Source organism: Centroberyx gerrardi, chromosome 1 (genome assembly GCF_048128805.1).
Source record: "Centroberyx gerrardi isolate f3 chromosome 1, fCenGer3.hap1.cur.20231027, whole genome shotgun sequence".
Lineage (NCBI taxonomy): Eukaryota > Metazoa > Chordata > Actinopteri > Beryciformes > Berycidae > Centroberyx > Centroberyx gerrardi.
Genome location: NC_135997.1, coordinates 21,290,315 through 21,309,000, shown reverse-complemented (window position 1 = coordinate 21,309,000; position 18,686 = coordinate 21,290,315). Strand labels below are relative to the sequence as shown.

The following is an 18,686-nucleotide window of genomic DNA, read 5'->3' as shown; positions in this document are numbered from 1 at the left end:
ATGGAGCTTTGGTGCTCCAGGCGGACCAGAGTCATCTGTAGGAGGAGCTGTGTCATCTAAATCACTAAGGCCTCAACATTTCTCAATGGTTTCTGAAAGAATGTTCAGTACGCTCATATTGCTAGACAAGAGACATAATTCACTGAGCAGATAGTAGCAGCAAAATTCAATTTCAGGAAGTTAAAACTCCATCACTGGAGGCTTAAGATACTTACAAACCCCTCAGTGTTGCAATCTGTGAATATGCAAATCTTTGTGGCAGGTGGTCCAAAAAGATTCATTCCCTGCTCCTGTATAACTCATTGCACTAGATTTTAAACTGCTTACCATAACATACTAGTGTGCTCAGGTATGGGTAAAAATTAAACTCAACACCAAACAGTAACATGATGTGTACTTCACTGTCTTCAGGTTTTGCCTGCTGTGGTCAGGAATACATAAACTCCTCAACCTCTCTCTGCTGTGTGGGCCAAGATGGATATCCCACAATGCACCCTGCTGGCAATGCCACGATGACGCTGCAGTGCTGTGGGTCAAAGGTCATACATCAGGAAGAGGAATGCTGCAATGGGATTGGCTATGACCCTGAACGACATGTGTGTGCCGACCGGCCTACACCTGGACTGTTAACACAGGTATGAGAGTGTGTGTGTGTGTGTGTGTGCGTGTGTGTGTGTGTGTGTGTGTGTGTGTATATGTGGTGGATTTGCTTGTAGATGGGGAAATCAGAAGCACACTCAGCTTTTAAACTCTCTCTCGCTTTGTCTACCTATTTCTCTCTGCCTATTTATATCTCTTATCTCTTCCTTAAACACATTTTCTCTCTCTTACTCTCACTCACAAACACCCACCCACACACACACACACGCACACACACTGTGACAGTGTGTGTGTGATGTGACATCAGGAGTTGGGGACTGGGCCATCTTCCATTTATCAGTTGGGTCATGTGGTGTTTGTGTGTTCCTAAGTCAGCATGACACGCACGCACGCACGCACACACAGACACACACACACACACACACACACAGGGACAAAGACAGGGGAGGAACTCTCATTAGCTCTAATGATGTCATTAACAGACATGCATACCACACACACACACATTCTGTATGTATGTGTTTGTCAGACATGGAGAGACACTTGAAAATGCACTATATAATTTTTTTTTCATTAAATAGAAATAATATACCTGTAGTGGTTGTATCTTCTCGTGTGCAGTGATGATGGGAATGTACTTGATAAAAGAAAAATTAGGTTGGGAACCTCATTGTTTCCGTCTCTCTCCCTCTTTTGTCTCCCTTACTTTTCCCCTCCTCCATCTTGGCATCACTCCCTTCTGCCCCCCCCCTTCATTTTTTCCCTCTCATCTCCTCTCTTTGCTTCCTTCGTCGTCTCTATCTCTGTCCCTCCCTCCCTCTCTCCCTCTCTCCCAGCCTCAGTGTTTGCAGGGCGCTGTGTGTCCGATAGCCGCGGCCTCTACAGCGTACTGTGGCTCCTGTGACCTAGATCCATCTACGGCCGCCTGCACATGGGTCCTGTCTGCACGCACGCACCCTGACACACACACCTCAGCGACAACATATTCACCTTCCATGACCGCCGCACATGGAACTGACACCACATACCTGCATACACACAGTAGTGATGATGCACACGGAGTGGCAGACGCACGCAATCACACCCACTCTGAGAAGCTGCGGTTGGAGGGAAGCCTGTGTGCGTCTCATGAAGAGGTGGTGTACAGCGGAGACGCCAACAGATACACCTATACAGGTACTGTGTGTGTTCAGTGTAACACAGCTGTGTTTTTGTATTATTTTACTTTAACCTTCATTTATCCAGGGCACTGAGTCATTTCCATTCACACTGGGATCAACCAGTCTTCCACTGTTGGATCAAGTGGTCTCGAGTGCCTTGCTCAAGGGGACTTCAGCAGGTGTTGTTGAGGGAGGGGAGAGCGTTACTCATTCACTTTCGCCACCCGCATTGCCCTAGCCCGTCTGGGGATTTGAACTGGTGATCCAAGCCTGCTTCTCTGACCTCTAGGCTACTGCCACTGTATATTTATCTGCCCTTGCCTTGGTACGTCTCTGCCTGTTTCATCTCCTGTCTTTCGTGAAAGATCATGGGTGGGACCCGCCACTGTCACAAGTACATGGTATGCCCTTTGAGCAGAGTTCAGTGCTTCACAAAGGGGTTTGTTTGAGGGAAAACAATGTCAAATATGTCTGCTCATATTCCTGGAGCATTTTGATATGTCATTTTAATGCCGCGCAGAAACTTTTTTAGTAGCTTCTTCGTTGTCCTTCCAGAGAATGCAGTGGCAGTTGTTTTCAGTGATTGACCACTTCACATCTACTGTTCACACCTACTGTTCACATATATTCAAGACTGTCAGATGGACTGTGTGGAGGAAAGGTAACTTCTCTACACCCCATCTGTGATTGGACAAACATGCGATTGACTACTTGAAAATTCACCGCACAAAAAGGAGTCTCTGTTTCAGAATGAGGAAAGGTAGTCATGTGAGCCCCTCGCTTTGTGAATGTTGTTGCTGTAGTGTATGTGACATGATGTGGGAATATCCTTGAGCAACTTCATGGCTCAAAACGACATGGAAGTGTTCATGAAACATATTTTCACCCTCTGCTGATCATTCTGTTTGTTTTTTACTAGAAATAGGTTTTTACACATTCATTTTTTCATGATTTTCTCTCCGGGGGGAGCATGCCACTGGACCCCCCTAGCTGTAGTGTTTTTTTTGTTTTTTGTCATCTTTTTGACCCCTGATGTGTTGACTTACGACTTACGACTTTGCCAGGAATTACGAGTCTCACTTTAGTCCCCCGAGCCACTACGAAGTATAATATAGACAGAATATATCCATCTCCGAAACACACTGCCTATAGAAAATGGGAGCCTGCAGAAAGCAATGCTGCATTTACACCAAGTGTGTCAGCCACTGCAATCAAGGGGCTTCAGAAACAGATGCCCTTCCACAGGCTCACACACACACACGCGCACACACACACACACTCCGAGACAGCTGTTGCAGTGTACGTTAATAGCTGTAACGTGGTAACTCTCTCGGCACCGTGCGCTGGTGTGTCATTAAAACTTAGAGATGGGCGTTTAAATGCCATTTCAACATTCTCTACTATTTATCAGCCCAAAGGGAGCGGGAATGTGTGTGTGTGTGTGTGTGTGTGTGTGTGCTGGTGTGTGTGGGTGTGTATGTCAGGATTTTCACTCTCTCCACACATTATTTATTTGGGTAGTTACGTCTGTTTAATCAAGACTAATGGTGGTTGTGGGTATATGTGTGTGTGTGTCTGGGTGGTCATGCATTCATAAATACATGTGTGTGTGTATCATGGTGTGTTTGTGTCCCAGTTTGTTACTATTTATGTGTGCCTGTGCATGGAATGTACTTCTATGTATGTACATGTCTATGTGTTTGCATTAGTTTGTTTGTGTGTGTGTGTGTGTGCATTAGTGTACATATGTGTGTGTGTGGCTGGCATGGGGCGGTTAGGATAAGAGTGTTTCTAGACGATGCTGTGACACCATCTGGGCAGAGGCACATAAAGCTGTCGCCACCCCACCATACACCAGATGTTTCTCATGCACACACACACACACACACACACACACACACACACACACACACACACACACACACACACACATGCACACAGAGCTAGTATACTATATTTCTCTGAGAAAGAAACTCTGCTGGATTAGACACACAGATAGCTCCACACATGCACATAGACTTATCGACAGCATATATTTATCTGAATTAATTTTCATTCACACTCAGTTTTTAGGCATGTGTCTGTGCACACATATTCAGTTTTCTGTGTGTGTGCCTGTGTGTGTTTTGCTGCTCCAGTATATCACAGTAGTAAAGACAAGAGTCCCAGACTGCTGGTTAAAGCACAATCCCATTTACAGCAGCAGTCCCTCAGCACTCTTAAAAACAATGCATTCTGTGTGAGTGTGTGTGTGAGTGAGTGTGTGTGCATGTGCATCTGTATGTATATATGTGTCTGTATGTATACCTCACCAGAAGGGTTGTTAAGGATCTGTCTCCCATAATGCTTCAGTCACTGGCTACACTTTACAGCTATGCACCAGTGATTGTGCATATGTTTGGTATATGTTCATATAATGTCCGCTTTCATTGACAATATGACTCCCGAGGCGTTCTCAAAGATGGAACTAATGGTACTGTGAGGTGCTTTGGATACACACATCTGCCAAATGTTTCATAAATGACATATAGAAATGTTATACTCTATATATATATATATATATATATACTATAAGTGCAGTATTACTTTAAAGATTTTAGGTTGAGCAAAATTATTTCGCTGCTATCTCCATACCATCTCTATTAACCACTTATTCATAATCTGAGTACACAATATTCCCTTTGGTGAATGATTTTATCCAAAGCTCCTTTTACTACTGGGAGTGCATGCTATAGTATGGATGGACCCAGCAACAATTGAATCCCTAACCCTGATGGTGCCCATTCACAATGTTTTGTACAGATTAAAGAAATGCAGGATGCAGCAATGAACACTTTTTCCCCCTAATTGCTAAGAAATCAACTTTCCGGAGATGCAAGTTTATGTTCTGATATTGTTGAAAATTTAGTGATTATTTGATAAACTCAGATTTGGATTTGTAGTCTTTTTCTATCAATGCACAATCATCATTGTATTAATAATAATAATATTTTTTCAGGAAGTACTCATAACAAATTGACTGATTGTTTGCACGGTAGCAATTGGAGGCTATACTATGTATGCTATTGATAATAATTTAAACTTTTAAATATAAAGATGTAGACGTTCAGTATTGGTAATTAATTGATTAATTTACTAATTGATTTATTGATCATTTTCTTCCTCAACTCCTTCCCTGCTTTCCTTCTTGTCTCTTTCCTGTCTTTTTTCCTTTCTCCCTTCCTTCTTTCCTACCTTTCTCTCTCCCTTCCTTCCTTCCTTCCTTCCTTCCTTCCTTCCTTCCTTCCCTCCCTCCTTCCTAACAGACTCTGACTTGGAGCCCTTTACCACCTATGAGTACAGAGTAAGGGGTTGGAACAGCTTTGGACAAGGCTCCAGTGATGTTACCACAGTGACCACCAATGAGGACAAACCCTGGGGAGTGGCACCGCCCCGTTGGAGTCGCCTAGGCGACAGAGATGACATCATCCAGTTGCATTGGCAAGCCCCTTCCAGGCCTAACGGTATGTAGGCTCAGTGTGTCTACATGTGTGTGTGTGTGTCTCATTAATATCATTGCTTTTTGGATGTTTGGATACAGTAGAGACACAAAAGCCCCTTCTCCATAGATTGGGTTCAGTTCAATTAAATTGAGTGGGGGCTGCAGTATAGATACAGTAAAGACAAAAGTATGATGTAGATTGATTTTCAACCCCTATCCAGCAACCTCATCAACCTCATCATTAATGTAGTGTGCACTTATAAGACAAGATTTTCAAATCTATTCAACCGTAAGCTATCCTCAGTGTCATCACAACACTGACACTGACGATAGCCCAGAGCCAAAATGTCTGCTCTCCATCTGCAGCTGTACAGCGCTGATGGTCACTATCACCGCTCATTTAACAGTGGCATATTAAGAGAAATCTCACTTGGGTTATTGAATTTCACTCCCTTCTAATTCTAATTCACCAGGTAACATCACCCACTACGTTGTGCTGCGTGATGGACAGGAGCGTTACCGTGGTGATGAGAACAGTTTCACTGATGTGGGTGGGATCAGGCCTTTCCAGGAGTACAGCTACCAGCTACGGGCCTGCAACCGGGCTGGTTGTACTGACAGTGCACAGGTAGGATGGTGTGGATGTGTGTGTGTGTGTGTATGTGTGTGTTTTCAATGTGGCTTTGATAGTTTTAATTTCCATTTTTATTAATGTTTAGGATTAGTTCTTTTTTTATTTAGTTTCATATTCAGTTTTAGTATTTTTGGTAGGGGTGGTATTTTTTAAAGGTATAATGATATAACATGTATTTTGTATATGTTTGCAAAAGGTTTGTTTTTTTGTTTTTATTTACATTCATTTTTCAATTCATCCTCAAAAAATTTAAATTTGGGACTACCTTACAAGTAGACAAGATAGTTTTAGTTTAATTTTTTCAAGTCTTGTTTTTATTTTCATTTCAGTTCATGACAAAATTAACATCTAGATTGAATTCCTCAGTGGCTGTGTCTCAAAACAAATCCAGGACCAGAGATTAAGTACCATCAGCATACACCACCTGTAGCCAATTAACTTAAATTACCAGTCACATCTCTCATACAGCTGGAAAAAAAAAAGCTGGACCCTTTTAACTAGGGTGGTGTATGCTGATGGTATTTAATCTCTGGTCCTGGATTTGTTTTGAGACACAGCCACTGAAGAAGGCAGCAGAGCCGAAACGTCTGGCTGTTTTTTCTGTCACTCATCTTGACTATGTAAATAAACAGTGAAGTTATTCAACTGAATTGTCCTGAGTGCGACCCGTGTATATAGTATATTGTGGATAAGTAGTCCCTCGAGTGAGCACATTGTTTATTAAGCAACTAATCTAGAAACCTTGGACACAATATAATTTAATTATTTTTTGGCAGCTATATAATTAGAGAAACGAAATGACTGAAAAATGTTCAGTTGAATGGGAATGCCTTTTCTTTTGATTGTGTCTGTGCTACTTCTATTCTTTCTTTCTCTCTCTCCCTCTCTCTCTCTCTCTCTCTCTCTCTCTCCCCACCTCATCCTGGGGGGATATGTCTTATTCTGCTGTAGCACCTCATTTCATAAAGACATTATTCCCCCATATGATTAGCTAATGGCTCTTCTAAAGATGGTCTGAGCTTCACTGAACTAAGCACCACTTACTCTGTAGTTTAGTTCACTCCTTTAATTTAGCTGGAACACTTGAAGAAAGAGAAAGGTGCGTAGAGAAAAAAGAGAAACATGTGTGTGTGTGTGTGTGTGTGTGTGTGTGTCAGAAAGAAAGAGAACAGAAAGAAATCGGAGCCACAGAAGAGAACAAAAATAATCTCTCCAAACATTTATTTCTGAAGGAGCAACAGCACAGCTAGCAGTACAGCAATCGTGTAGTAAAAAGTGTGACAACTACACTTGTTTGTGTGTAATACACTACACTCCATGTTTACTCAGACGAGCCTATGTGTGTGTGTATTAGACTCCTTATCAGACAATATTTGCCTGGCCTATTTTATTGTTAATGTGTTGATTTTTTAACTTTTATTTATCCAGGGGAAATTGCCTGAGCATGCATGTTCTTTTTCAACAAGACCCTGCTTCACATTCATAGAGTTATATAAATTCACAACAGGGAGCTGCCCAGTTCAACTACAGTCTTCTATTGTTAGCTGCTGCACAGCTTTTCTGGAGCAACCGGGGGTTAACTGCCTTTTCATTTTCGTTTTGCACCCAGTTCCAGGGTTCGAACCAGTGTCTTTCCAGCTACATGCCCATTTTTTAGAAGCCCTCGACAACTGTCTCCCCATATGCAGGTTTCTGTAAAACATCATCTTTGGCTGTTGTCTTTCCGCAGTTTGATCAAGTTGAGGCTCTAATTCTCTACAGACTCACTACAACATGTGATCTTTCCACTCTTCTGAGTCTGTGTGTCTGACCTCTGTACTGTTCCCATGACCGAACATGTTCGCTCTGTTTTCCACTCTCATTGCAGATGGTCTAATATCAAAAAAATAACGTTATACGAAGAACTAGAGTGTGTGATGTTTCCACAGTGTGTGTGAACTCTGTGCTGTTCCCATGTTGGAACAAGTTGTTATTTAGCCCCGTTTCTGCTCTCCCTCTCTCTGTGAGGCTGTGGATTTGCTGAGCCTACCTGATGTTTGTGATAGCGTCCATAATAGCTTCACACACAACTCCCCCGTGCTATCTCTCTGGCTGTAGCCGAGCTGATATCACCACAACAATTAATTTCTCCAGCTTAGAGGTGATGAAAGCTGCCGTTGAAAACTGTCTTTCTGGCTGTTTTTTTTTCCTTCTTTTTTTTTGTTTTGTTTTGTTTTGGTTTTTTTAGTTAATTTTAGATCTCATTATTTTGGTGAGCACGTTTTTGCTTAGAAAGGAAGCCTGTAGATATGTCACTGGAGGGGTGGATGGATGAGAGAGGGTGAGGTGAGAGGGAGGTATAGATGGTTGAATGGAGGAAGTGAGAGATACATGGATGGTGGGTGAGAACGAGAGAAAGAGAGATGCATTAATGTATACAGTAAACATGCTGGGAAGGATGGAGGAATTGATGGATGTACAGTAGGAGAGAGATACAGTAAAAGGAGAAGGAGAGGTAGATGGTGGGAGAGATGAAGAGAAAGAAAGATGGATGGATGAACATTCCAGTAGGTTTTCCTGTGGAACAACCCTCAGGCTTCTTTCACTGAGGTCAGTCTGTGTTCTGTGATAGAATTCTGCTTTTTGAGCTAGAATAACACAGACACACGTACACACATGCCCATGTACACACACACACATTCATTTTTCAAGTTCTATAAAATATACCACACTGATAGCACATCACCTGGAGGGCCTGTTTGTGAATATTGTTGCCATCGCCCCACCTTGTAAACAGCCTACTAATGTGACCCTCACTTCCTCATGCACTTGCACTGTCAAATTCACTTTGTTACCCTTGAAGAAGTCAGTGCATGGCAGTGGATGCTCTCATGAATGGGCTACAGTTAGCTAGTAACGTTATCCAAACACCAGTGGCTGGCAGCCTCATGTGCCAGAAAGGCAAAGCAATTCATCGGCTGTCAAGGCAGATAGGTCTGAGCAGGTCAGTTGTTTTTATTTTTTTGTGCAAGTATTTTGTCACTGAGCATGTTTGATCATAGGTGGCGCTGGTTTGGTTTAGCTACACCATTTAATCCATGATGAGTTAAGTCTGCATCACGTTTTTCTGTTTACTATAGAGCTGTGTGTGTTAGAGAAAGACAGAGAGACAGTGTGTGTGTACACGAGAAAGAGAGGGAAGGGTAGAGAGCTATAAAGAGTGGGTTGAGTATGCGTTATTGATGATGCTATTCCGTTTCTCTGATATACTAAATTAATATCGACAGTTGATTTTAATAAAAAAGTAAAACATGACACTTAAAATATTCTAAGAAATATGTTTTTCGGTTCTATAGTACAGTACACAAAATACACAGGTATGCATAGATTAAACAGTAATTTACAATTCTTTCTTTTCTTTAAAAAAAAAACAAAAAAACACTTCCACATGTGATATGTCAGATTTAATTTTGTGTATACAGCTGTGAAATTGCAAACTTTGATATAACTATGGTATATTGCTTAGTTCGTTAACAGGTAGACTACCATTATTATCTCTGCATAGGTACACAATAGAACAGCCCAAAACGAAAAGCTCTCAAATGAATTTATGTTGATTGACAGTGTCTTATTCGAAAAGTACAACAGCCATCTGTGGCATGTGCTCCCTTACCACAAAACCTTTGCTTTCGGAGAGTCTGAAGTGTTAGTCTAATACACTTGACATGTGAGACAGGCAGCCACATTCAACAGTCCTTAGAGTTTAGCTTCAGTACAGCAGAGAATGAAGCCATCAGAATGCATTGGAGGCCACCAACTTGACCTCTCATGGCAAAATATTTTCTCTGAGGAGCCCCCATCCCCCCTAGCTGGCTACTTTTTCCATTCAGCTAGCAACTCTCTCTCTCTCTCTCTCTCTCTCTCTCTCTCTCTCTCTCCCCCCCCCTCTTTCTTACACAGATAGACACACACAAACACACACACTCCCAGTAGAGGGTGGGAAGTGAGTGAGTTGGATTAGTTTGTACACCAGTGAAAATTGGCCAAACAGTCCCAATTATGGGCTAACTTGGGCTAACCCAATACACCACTGCAATTACCTGGCCTCAGCCCACACACACACACACACACACACACACACACACACACACACACACCTGCTGTGACAACAGAAGGTGCTGATGTAATATGGTTGGTCACTTAGTGAGCGAGGAAGAGCGATTGGTCCTCCCCTCTCTTCGAATCCCTTTCTCCTCTTCTCTCCGCTATTTGTCTCCTATCATTCCCTCCATCTTACGCTCCACTCCTCCACACTGTCTCCCAATCCTTCTCTCCTCTTCCCTTTCTTTTATACCTCTATCTTCTTCCTTCTCACCCTCACTCCTTCCCTCGATCGTAACTCCAATCTCTCTCTTACACCCGCTGTCATCCCCTATGTCCTACATTACCCTCCTCTCTTTTCTATATTTCTCTCACAATCCCCTCTTCCTCTATCCCTCCATCTCTCCTTTCCCTTAAATATGGAGATGGGCCGGGGGATTTTAGCAAGGCACACACTTGTGTAGTTTTTGATCATCTGTGAGTAAAAAATAAAAATGTACTTTATATTTTTCTGAGCCAGTAATGCTGTCAGCCATGTCAACTTTTACTTATTTCACTGTCTACCCTGCCAATAAACTATAAAATGTAAGAACTTTTAAATGCAAATGGGAATAAATCCATGTGTGCCTTTACTCAGCATATTTGACTGTAGCCGCTCTGTATGCGTTTACTGCACTCAGCCTTCTAGCTTGATATTTTCCAGGAAGGTGCACTGCTCTCACTTCTAAGTAGAGGGTAGGTAGGCTTGTTGATACAGTACATCATCATGGAAGTGCACATGGTAACAAGAAGACGGGGGATATTAACACTTCAAACGCCAAGTCGTTTCTTCTAGGCCACCGGTGGCCGATTGTTTTACTTTTGTACAATGCACCTGAGTTTAGATCAGAACAAAGCCTGGGCAATTGCTCTTATCGTCTTTGTACATCAACACATACATTATATAAAGCTGTAATGTGATTGGAAGCGCTTTGGAAGGTCAGCTGCAAACTGGGACAAAGTTCTACTAACTGGTGTGCAACGCCAAAGGTAGCACTGCCTCTGAGGCAGGTGTCACTGCGCTTTCCATAATGGCCCAGCCAGCACAAAGCAATTTTGACTGATCATGTGTACCGGCCTTTACACTTGCAGCAAAGAGTTGCATAATAAAGCCCAATGCCCATATAATGTGTGAGAAGTTTACTGTATGCAGTTCACATATAAATAGGTGAGTGCATGGCTTTCATTTTCTTTACATTTGAGCAAAATCTTGAGAGACGCCTAAGCTCACAGCGGACTGAAGCATTCACTGGCCTAGCGTATACGTCCCTGCACCTTCCTTCTCTTCTTCTTTTCTCCCTCTTTCATTTCTCTGATTCATTTTCCCTTTCCTCTCTTCCAGCTCCTTTGTGTGTGCCTGTGTATACCTGCATGTACCTGTGTGTGTGTGTGTGTGTGTGTGTGTGTGTGTGTGTGTGTGTGTAGGTGTGTAGGTGTGTGTGTGTGTGTGTGTGTGTCCGTTTAGTTGTAGTAGCAGTGTTCTAATAGCGTAGCAGTGTGTGGGACAGGTGGGGGAAGTGCTAGTGACAGTCTATTAAGGCAGGATATCCCTGTTGCCATTAGCAGCAGATTGCCCTGTGATTCTGTGGTCTCCACATTCAGCCAGCGTTCACAGGCGCTCACAGGTACTACAGAAGGAATTAACAATAAGCTGGACAGTCACAACACCTACAGCATTGTATTATAAAGCATCATGTTTCCGCATGGGTTGACCCTATCATTTTTTTGTTGCAATGGTGGTTGGGGGTCATTTTGATTACAACCTCCATGTCCATCCCAATTAAAGTGCTTATTGTTAAAACTGCCCTCATTGAAATTCTTTGACATGCTAAAAGTGTGTTAAACTGCATTTAAGGCAGGTTATCTGTGATGCCATCAGCAGCACATGGGTGGCAGGGTGTAGCATAGTGGAGAGACCATCCTGTAACTGGAAGGTCAAGGGTTCAACCCCATAACAGCCACATGTCCTTTTGAACTGTCCTTCAGCAAGCTGCTAAACCCCTATCTTCACATTTTTTGTAAGCTGCTCTGGGTAAAATCGCCAGCTAAATGCCTTAAATGTCACTTAAAATGAAGATTTTTTTCCCTGTGATTTTCTGGCCCCTGCATTCAGGCTCTATTCACAGGCAATGCCCACCTCTTCACCAGGAATTAACAACAGAATGCAAAGTGGTGTAAAAAAGGCCACTCTAAAAACCTCTGTATTTACAGTCATATACTAAAATGTGGTACTATGTTATATATTACCAATAATTTGGACAATTACAACAGCTCAACATGGTACTACATATTATATTATGTAGTACCATATATGCACATTATATTTCCACATTTGTTTCTCTTATAAGCTTTTGCAGTAATGGAGACTGGGGGTAGTCCAAGTTTTGGCACTAATGCAGGTTGTAACATTGTAACATTTTTAGTTTTTTAACTGTTATGTGCAAATAAATGGGCTCACTGGCTTGGCAAATGTCTTGCTTCTATGAGCAACATGGTCTTTATTCGCTTAAACAGGAAACTTTTGAATTTGGATAAAAATATTTTATTAGGGTGTGGTCATGTCAGTCATGTTCATCACTATTTATTGTTCAGAATGATAGCTCTCCAAAGTGATCACAGCAGAAATATTCTCTCTTTTATGCGTAACTTGTACATTCAAAAAAATTGAGAAATGTGTTTACCATATTTTATGGTATGTTTTTGTCTTTCTGTCTGTGCATGTATGTGTGTATCTGTGCCTCTGTGTGTGCGCCTTTGTCTCTTTGTTTGGATGTGTGTGTCCATGTCCACATGCGTGTTTAGATGATGGCAGTGACGGTCCAGGGAGTCCCAGAGGGGGTGCAGTCTCCAATGGTAACAGCCTTAAGCCCCTCCTTCCTGCATGTGAGCTGGTCCGAGCCAACCCGGGCCAATGGAATTGTACAGCGGTACCTCCTCAACCAGACTGGAACCGGGACCATATACACGCACACTGGTGGACCCAGAAATTACACTGTGACTGGTAAGATACATGCTCAGGAGCGTCAGGATGGCAGTTGTTTAGGTAGGGAGGAGAACGTGTCTTGTTCACTTCCACCTCCCAGAATTTCCAGGTCGGTCCAAATAGTTGATTAATTTACTTTTTCTGGTCACAAGTTTGCTGTCCATTAAACTACTGGCACTAGCAAACACATAAACAGGTATATCTATGCACACATATACTGTATATACTAAGACACACACACATCCTCACTGATGGACAAAGAAATTGCACACGTCAAATTGTCTTTTGTTTCCTTTCTTCTCTCTCCCTCTCCACTTCTTTCCCTCTCTTCATCTCTTTTTCCTCTTCCATTCTTCCTCTCTCCTCTCTTCACCTCCTCTTGTCATCCTCTGCCTCACCTTTCCTCGCTCTCCCCCTCCACTCCTCCGCTCCCTCTCTCCCTTAACCTGCTTCCCCTCTCCTGCCCTGTCCTTTCCTCCTCTACACTGGATCTCTTCAACTCTTTTATCATCCATGTCTCCTTTTTCCCCTCTCCAGTCTTCCGATTCCCCTCGCCTGTTATCCTCCTCCCCTCCCCTTCTCTTCCTCTCCTTCCCATCTCCTCTCCTCTTCTCCATCCCCTCTCCTATCCTCCTCCTCTCTTCCTCCACTGATCTCCTTCTCTCCTGCCCTGCTCCTCTCATCCTCCTGCTTTCATCCTCCCATCTCTCCATCACTCCTCTCTCTGTTCTCCCCCTTCTCTTATATCCCCTTTCTGCTCCTCCTCTCCTCTCCTCTCCTCCTCCTCTGCCCGCTACCCTTTTATACCCTCCTCCCCCTCTCTTCTCCTTATCTTTCTTTTCTTTTTTCTCTCTTCTTTCTTGTCCCTTCTCTTCCACTCATTTCTGTCATTTCTGACATTCTCTTCCTCTCCATTACCCTCCCCTTTTTCTTTTCCCTCTCCCTCCTTTCCTCCTCTTCTCTCCACTCCTCAGTTCTCCTCTCCTCCGTATCGTCCACCTCTCCTTATCTTTGCTCTCCTTTCTTCTTTTTGTCTCCTCTTCTCCTCTTCCTACACCTCTCACCCCTTTCCCCACCCCATCATCTCCTCACCTCACTCTCCTGTATATCCTTCTCTTCATCTCCTCCCCATTGTCATCTCTGAATTCTCTCCTCTCCTCTCTTTGCCTCCTCCTCTTCTCCTCTCCTCCCTCTTCTTCCCCTCTGCTTACCTGTCCGGTCCTCTTCTCTCCTCCCCCCTCTCCTCTCTTCTCCTTTGTCATGTGTTTATTTATGTATGCTGTTTTCTGGAAGCCATCTAATGACTGAATTTACACCTGATTCCCGCCATGCTCTCTCTGGCCCAGCCCCTTTACACACACACACACACACACACACACATACACACACACACACACACATACACACAGAAGCACGAGCATGGCCACACAAGCAGAGCAGCGAACACAGAAGCACACTCAAACACGGTCATGTATGCACAGACACACACACAAACACACACATAAACACACACAAATGCAGGCATGCACATACACAAATTCAAGGATCACTCACACAAGCGTAGATACACACACGTATAAGTACACAAACAGCACAGCAGAAGCAGCGTGAAAGCACCGCTCTTACAAAACGCACTTGAAAGTACAGCATGTACACACACAGACAAACTGAAGTATAGTACTTGGTTATATAGACACACGCACACACACAAACATGGTGGTGTCAAGACTGGGTGATTTGTGGGTCTTCTTTTATCTACCCAGAGGAGGAGCAGTGTTGCTGGCCCTCTGCCATCAGTCACAACACACACACAGACACACACACACACGCGTAAAGGGTGGTGTGTTGAAGGTAGTTGTTCGCAGAATAGAGAGACATTCAGAGACAATAAAACAAAAATACCAATAGAATATGCTCACATCCTGGGCTAAAATAAAAGAGCATGTCACAGTACATCTCTATGATACAGTCAGTAGAGTCTCAGTAACTTCATCTACTCCATAAAAATGAAAAATATTCTGAAGCCAATTTGATTGACCCCTTTAAGTATGTGGAGTACAAGAACATAGTAATGACATATTCCAAAGCTGAAATTCAGTAGTATTTTCCCTTCACAGCTCTGCTCTCCTCAGTGTCTTGGACCCGGACCAGGCCTCGGCTTTGCCAGTAGCCAATAGACTATTCCCATGGTGCCTGTGGTTGGCTTGTATGGTCAGGAGATGTGTGTGCAGGACGTGTGTGTGTATGCGTGTGTAGGCATGAGGCAAAGCAAACAATGCCAAATAGAGATGGTAATGTGCTGTAATACTGTACCAGCCCCATGTGCCAGTGTAAGCAACCAGCATGCGTGTGTGAAATTCCCCTGTCCCCCAGTGAGACACTGGAAAACCCTGTCTAATCAGCCAAAACCACTACTAGAGCAGTCTCTCTCTCTCTCTCTCTCTCTCTCTCTCTCTCTCTCACCTGCTCTTTCTCTCCATCTTATTCTGTCCCTCTCTTTGTCTCCCTCTCAGTCTCTCAGTGTCTTTCTGTCTCTCTTTACCCCTTCATGCCTGTTTGCCTCCCTTCCTCTTCCTCATCGTTCCTTTGAGAGAAAGGGGGTGACATGCAACAAAGGTTGGAGTTCATTTTAATGTAGAATGACACAAGTACATGACATGGAATGCAACCAGGACACCACAAACAACTTTTATTTAATGGGAAAACAAGGCAAGACTTCTGTTCTTGTGTGTGTATAACTACTTTCAGTGTATTTTCTTCAACATTTTGAAATTTCTGATCAGTTCGGAAGTTGGTTTGTTATTACATTAAGAGTATACAGTAAGCAGTACAAAGAAAATGCGGGCAGTGTGATAGTTTGACATCACAGCAAAGGTTCCAAAATTTTATGACACAAATGGCTAAACACACACACATACATACACACACACACACACACACACACACACACACATCCATTTACACACAGACACACATGCCTACACACTCAAACTCTCCCTCTCCATGTGCAGTGTTATTGTAATGAATAGCTGCCAGATAAATCATAGCCGTTATTAGCGATGGTTTCAAACCACCACTTACACCTACACCTCAGGCATTACACACGCACACACACACACACACAGAGGGTGAGAGAGAGAGAGCAAGAGAGAGATTCAAATAGAAAAAGAGCAAAAAGTGTGAGAGAGGTAGGCAGAGAGAGGGAGAGAGGGAGAGAGAGTGAAGTAAGGAGTAAAGACAGACAAAATGAGACAACGGGGGAGCGAAAGGTACACAGAATGAAACTGTCTAAGACAGAGTGAAGGAGAAAAGGAGGAAGGAGTGGAAGAGATGAAAAGATGGATGGATGTATCTAAGTGTTTTCAGTGAAATATGAGCAGAAATAATTGCCCCGCTACTCCCTCATCCTTAATGTTTAATACGCCATTATTCATCTTCTCTGTGTCCCTGCGATGGTAGCGCTCACCACTGTCAGAGCCAGACTTTGGAACAGTTCACACTCGCTTACGCAAACCAAAGAATCTGGAGAAATGCGGCGCGTTTTGAGCTGGAATAATGTTGATTTTAGATTGAGTCACTCTTGTACCGTAACTTTTTTGAACTATCTGTAGGGCCAAGGATGCGTCAAGGTAGAGAAATTACGTGGGTTTTTTTGTTTGTTTGTTTTGTTTTTTCAGAAACATTTTGATTCCCTATGTATGAATTATAATCAGGTTTTTCAAATCAATTGGCTTTTTTACAGGGACATCCGGCTGATTTAAGATGAGAATTTATCAAAGCTAATTTAAGGTTGATTCACTAAGCATACATTTAAAAATGGCCTGTATATTTTTGGTTGTTTCAAACAGTATATATAACAGAGTATCTACAGTAGGAATCTAGCAAAGCCACAAAGTTTGGTACTGTATTAAGTAAGAAGTGTAAGTTAAAGGAGAATGAGTTAAGATTAATTGACTCTTATAATGAAAAATTGTATTTATTTTGAATGATAAAAATAGTCATGAATTTATTTCAAACGAGAATACCAGTTACATTTCAATAACCACATAAAAATATAGTGTTGAATCCCTCACATCTTCAAAAAGTCACCTATTCAGGAATTAGGAGTTCGGATTCATGTGTTTCAGGCATTTTAGTTATTTATGGTTTGCTTTGGTCCCACAGCTTTGAAACAAGTTTTACATGTGGGAGGCGTTGGCAGCTGGCAATTATACGAAAAAACACAGTTTCTGTATAACACTTAACAATATCCACCTATGGATGGCAGGTTGTGACTTCTACATGTGAACAGTGGACCGTCATTAAGTTCTATTTGTCAGCATGCAAGACAGAGGTATTTGACAAGTGAATCACCATGATTGCAAGTAGCCTCAAAATTAAGGTTATTGTTACAAATAGCAATTTTCTCCTAACTGGCTTGCATGGTTAGAATAAAAAATTACAAAAACCCCATAAAAAGTATTCTATGATGCCAAAAGTAATATTAAAAAAGAGAAATACATGGTTTTTTTTTTGTTTGTTGTTTATCAATGATTTGCCTCAGGAAAAGCAACAAATAGAACCTTATTAATAGCAATTACCAAAAAGTGACATTTTATAGAAAGAACTAAGCACTGCTAAGATACCCCCATGTGAATCGATATTAAGTATTGCTATCATTAGCCCACAATGAATTATTGCCCGCAATTATATAGATTATGGCATTAATCATGTGTTTAATTGGTCTTTTGTAGGCTCATTATTAATTCAGAACAGCGGGGAATAGAATATGTTCTTTTATTTATTAATGCATCCCCTCTTAGTCCATGCTCTGATTGGTCCCTGCTATAGGTGGAAAGGATGGAGACGTGGGAAAAGGGAGAGCAGAGAGATGAGAAGTCTCCCTTCATGTATCTCTCCTGCATCTGTCCTGCTTTAGAAATGCAGATTGTTTTATGTTACACAGACGAAGAGTCTCTCACCCAACTAGTTACCAACCAAACCCTGTAAATTCCTTCTAAAATTTCCCCCAGAACTATATTGTTGGGGATGGTGCAGCAGTGGTTTAGCAAGCTTGCGGTAAAAAAACAAAACAAAGTGGGACTCCAACACTTTGCTATATCAGTAAGAGGGAATAGAGGAGTTTCCCAGAGATGATGTTGTGGAACCACATGTTTCCCTGCTGAGTCGGTCCTGCCAGAACCTTCTCACCTGTTTTTCCCCTACTGTGTGTACTGAAGCCTCTCAGCCTTCCTACTGTCCCAGTAAAGGAAAAAAACTAAAGAGGGGGATCCCCCTGACTCTGGGAAAGGAGGAGGAAGATCAGAAAAAATGTTAGTATAACTTTGTAAGGGTCAACATGCCATAGGTGTGAGAGATAGAAAGTTGAAGGGAAAGAGATGAAGAAAGGGAGGGCGGAAGAAGAGTATGAAGAAGAAGAGGATAATATTTATTTTGGTGAGGGTCAAAAGATATCTCAAATTAGGATAGACAGAATGTAGGAAAAAAGGACATGAAATGGGAGGATGGGAGAGCAGTAAAAAGAGGAAGATGAGGTGGAAAAGATAAATTAATATGCATTTAATTGTTTATTTCCAAGTGAAACTCGAGTTGATAATGAAAATGTGAATGGCTGGTGATACAATCATGAATTACTGATTTACTTTTCCGTGTGTTCAGATCATTTTGCTCTTCAGATGAAAACCTTAGATGTCCAATTTTTTTTTTTTT

At 42.3% G+C, this 18,686-nt stretch overlaps 1 protein-coding gene across 1 annotated transcript in view; it reads left to right on the top strand.

Annotated features, from left to right (window-relative positions):
- Positions 1-18,686, top strand: part of ush2a (Usher syndrome 2A (autosomal recessive, mild)) — a 242,629-nt gene that overhangs the window by 168,063 nt on the left and 55,880 nt on the right. Inside the window, exons 63-67 of the mRNA XM_071921972.2 lie at positions 412-635; positions 1,437-1,776; positions 5,066-5,263; positions 5,715-5,869; positions 12,797-12,995. Of these exons, the coding sequence (XP_071778073.2) occupies positions 412-635; positions 1,437-1,776; positions 5,066-5,263; positions 5,715-5,869; positions 12,797-12,995 (1,116 nt within the window). The remainder of the gene's footprint in view (positions 1-411; positions 636-1,436; positions 1,777-5,065; positions 5,264-5,714; positions 5,870-12,796; positions 12,996-18,686) is intronic.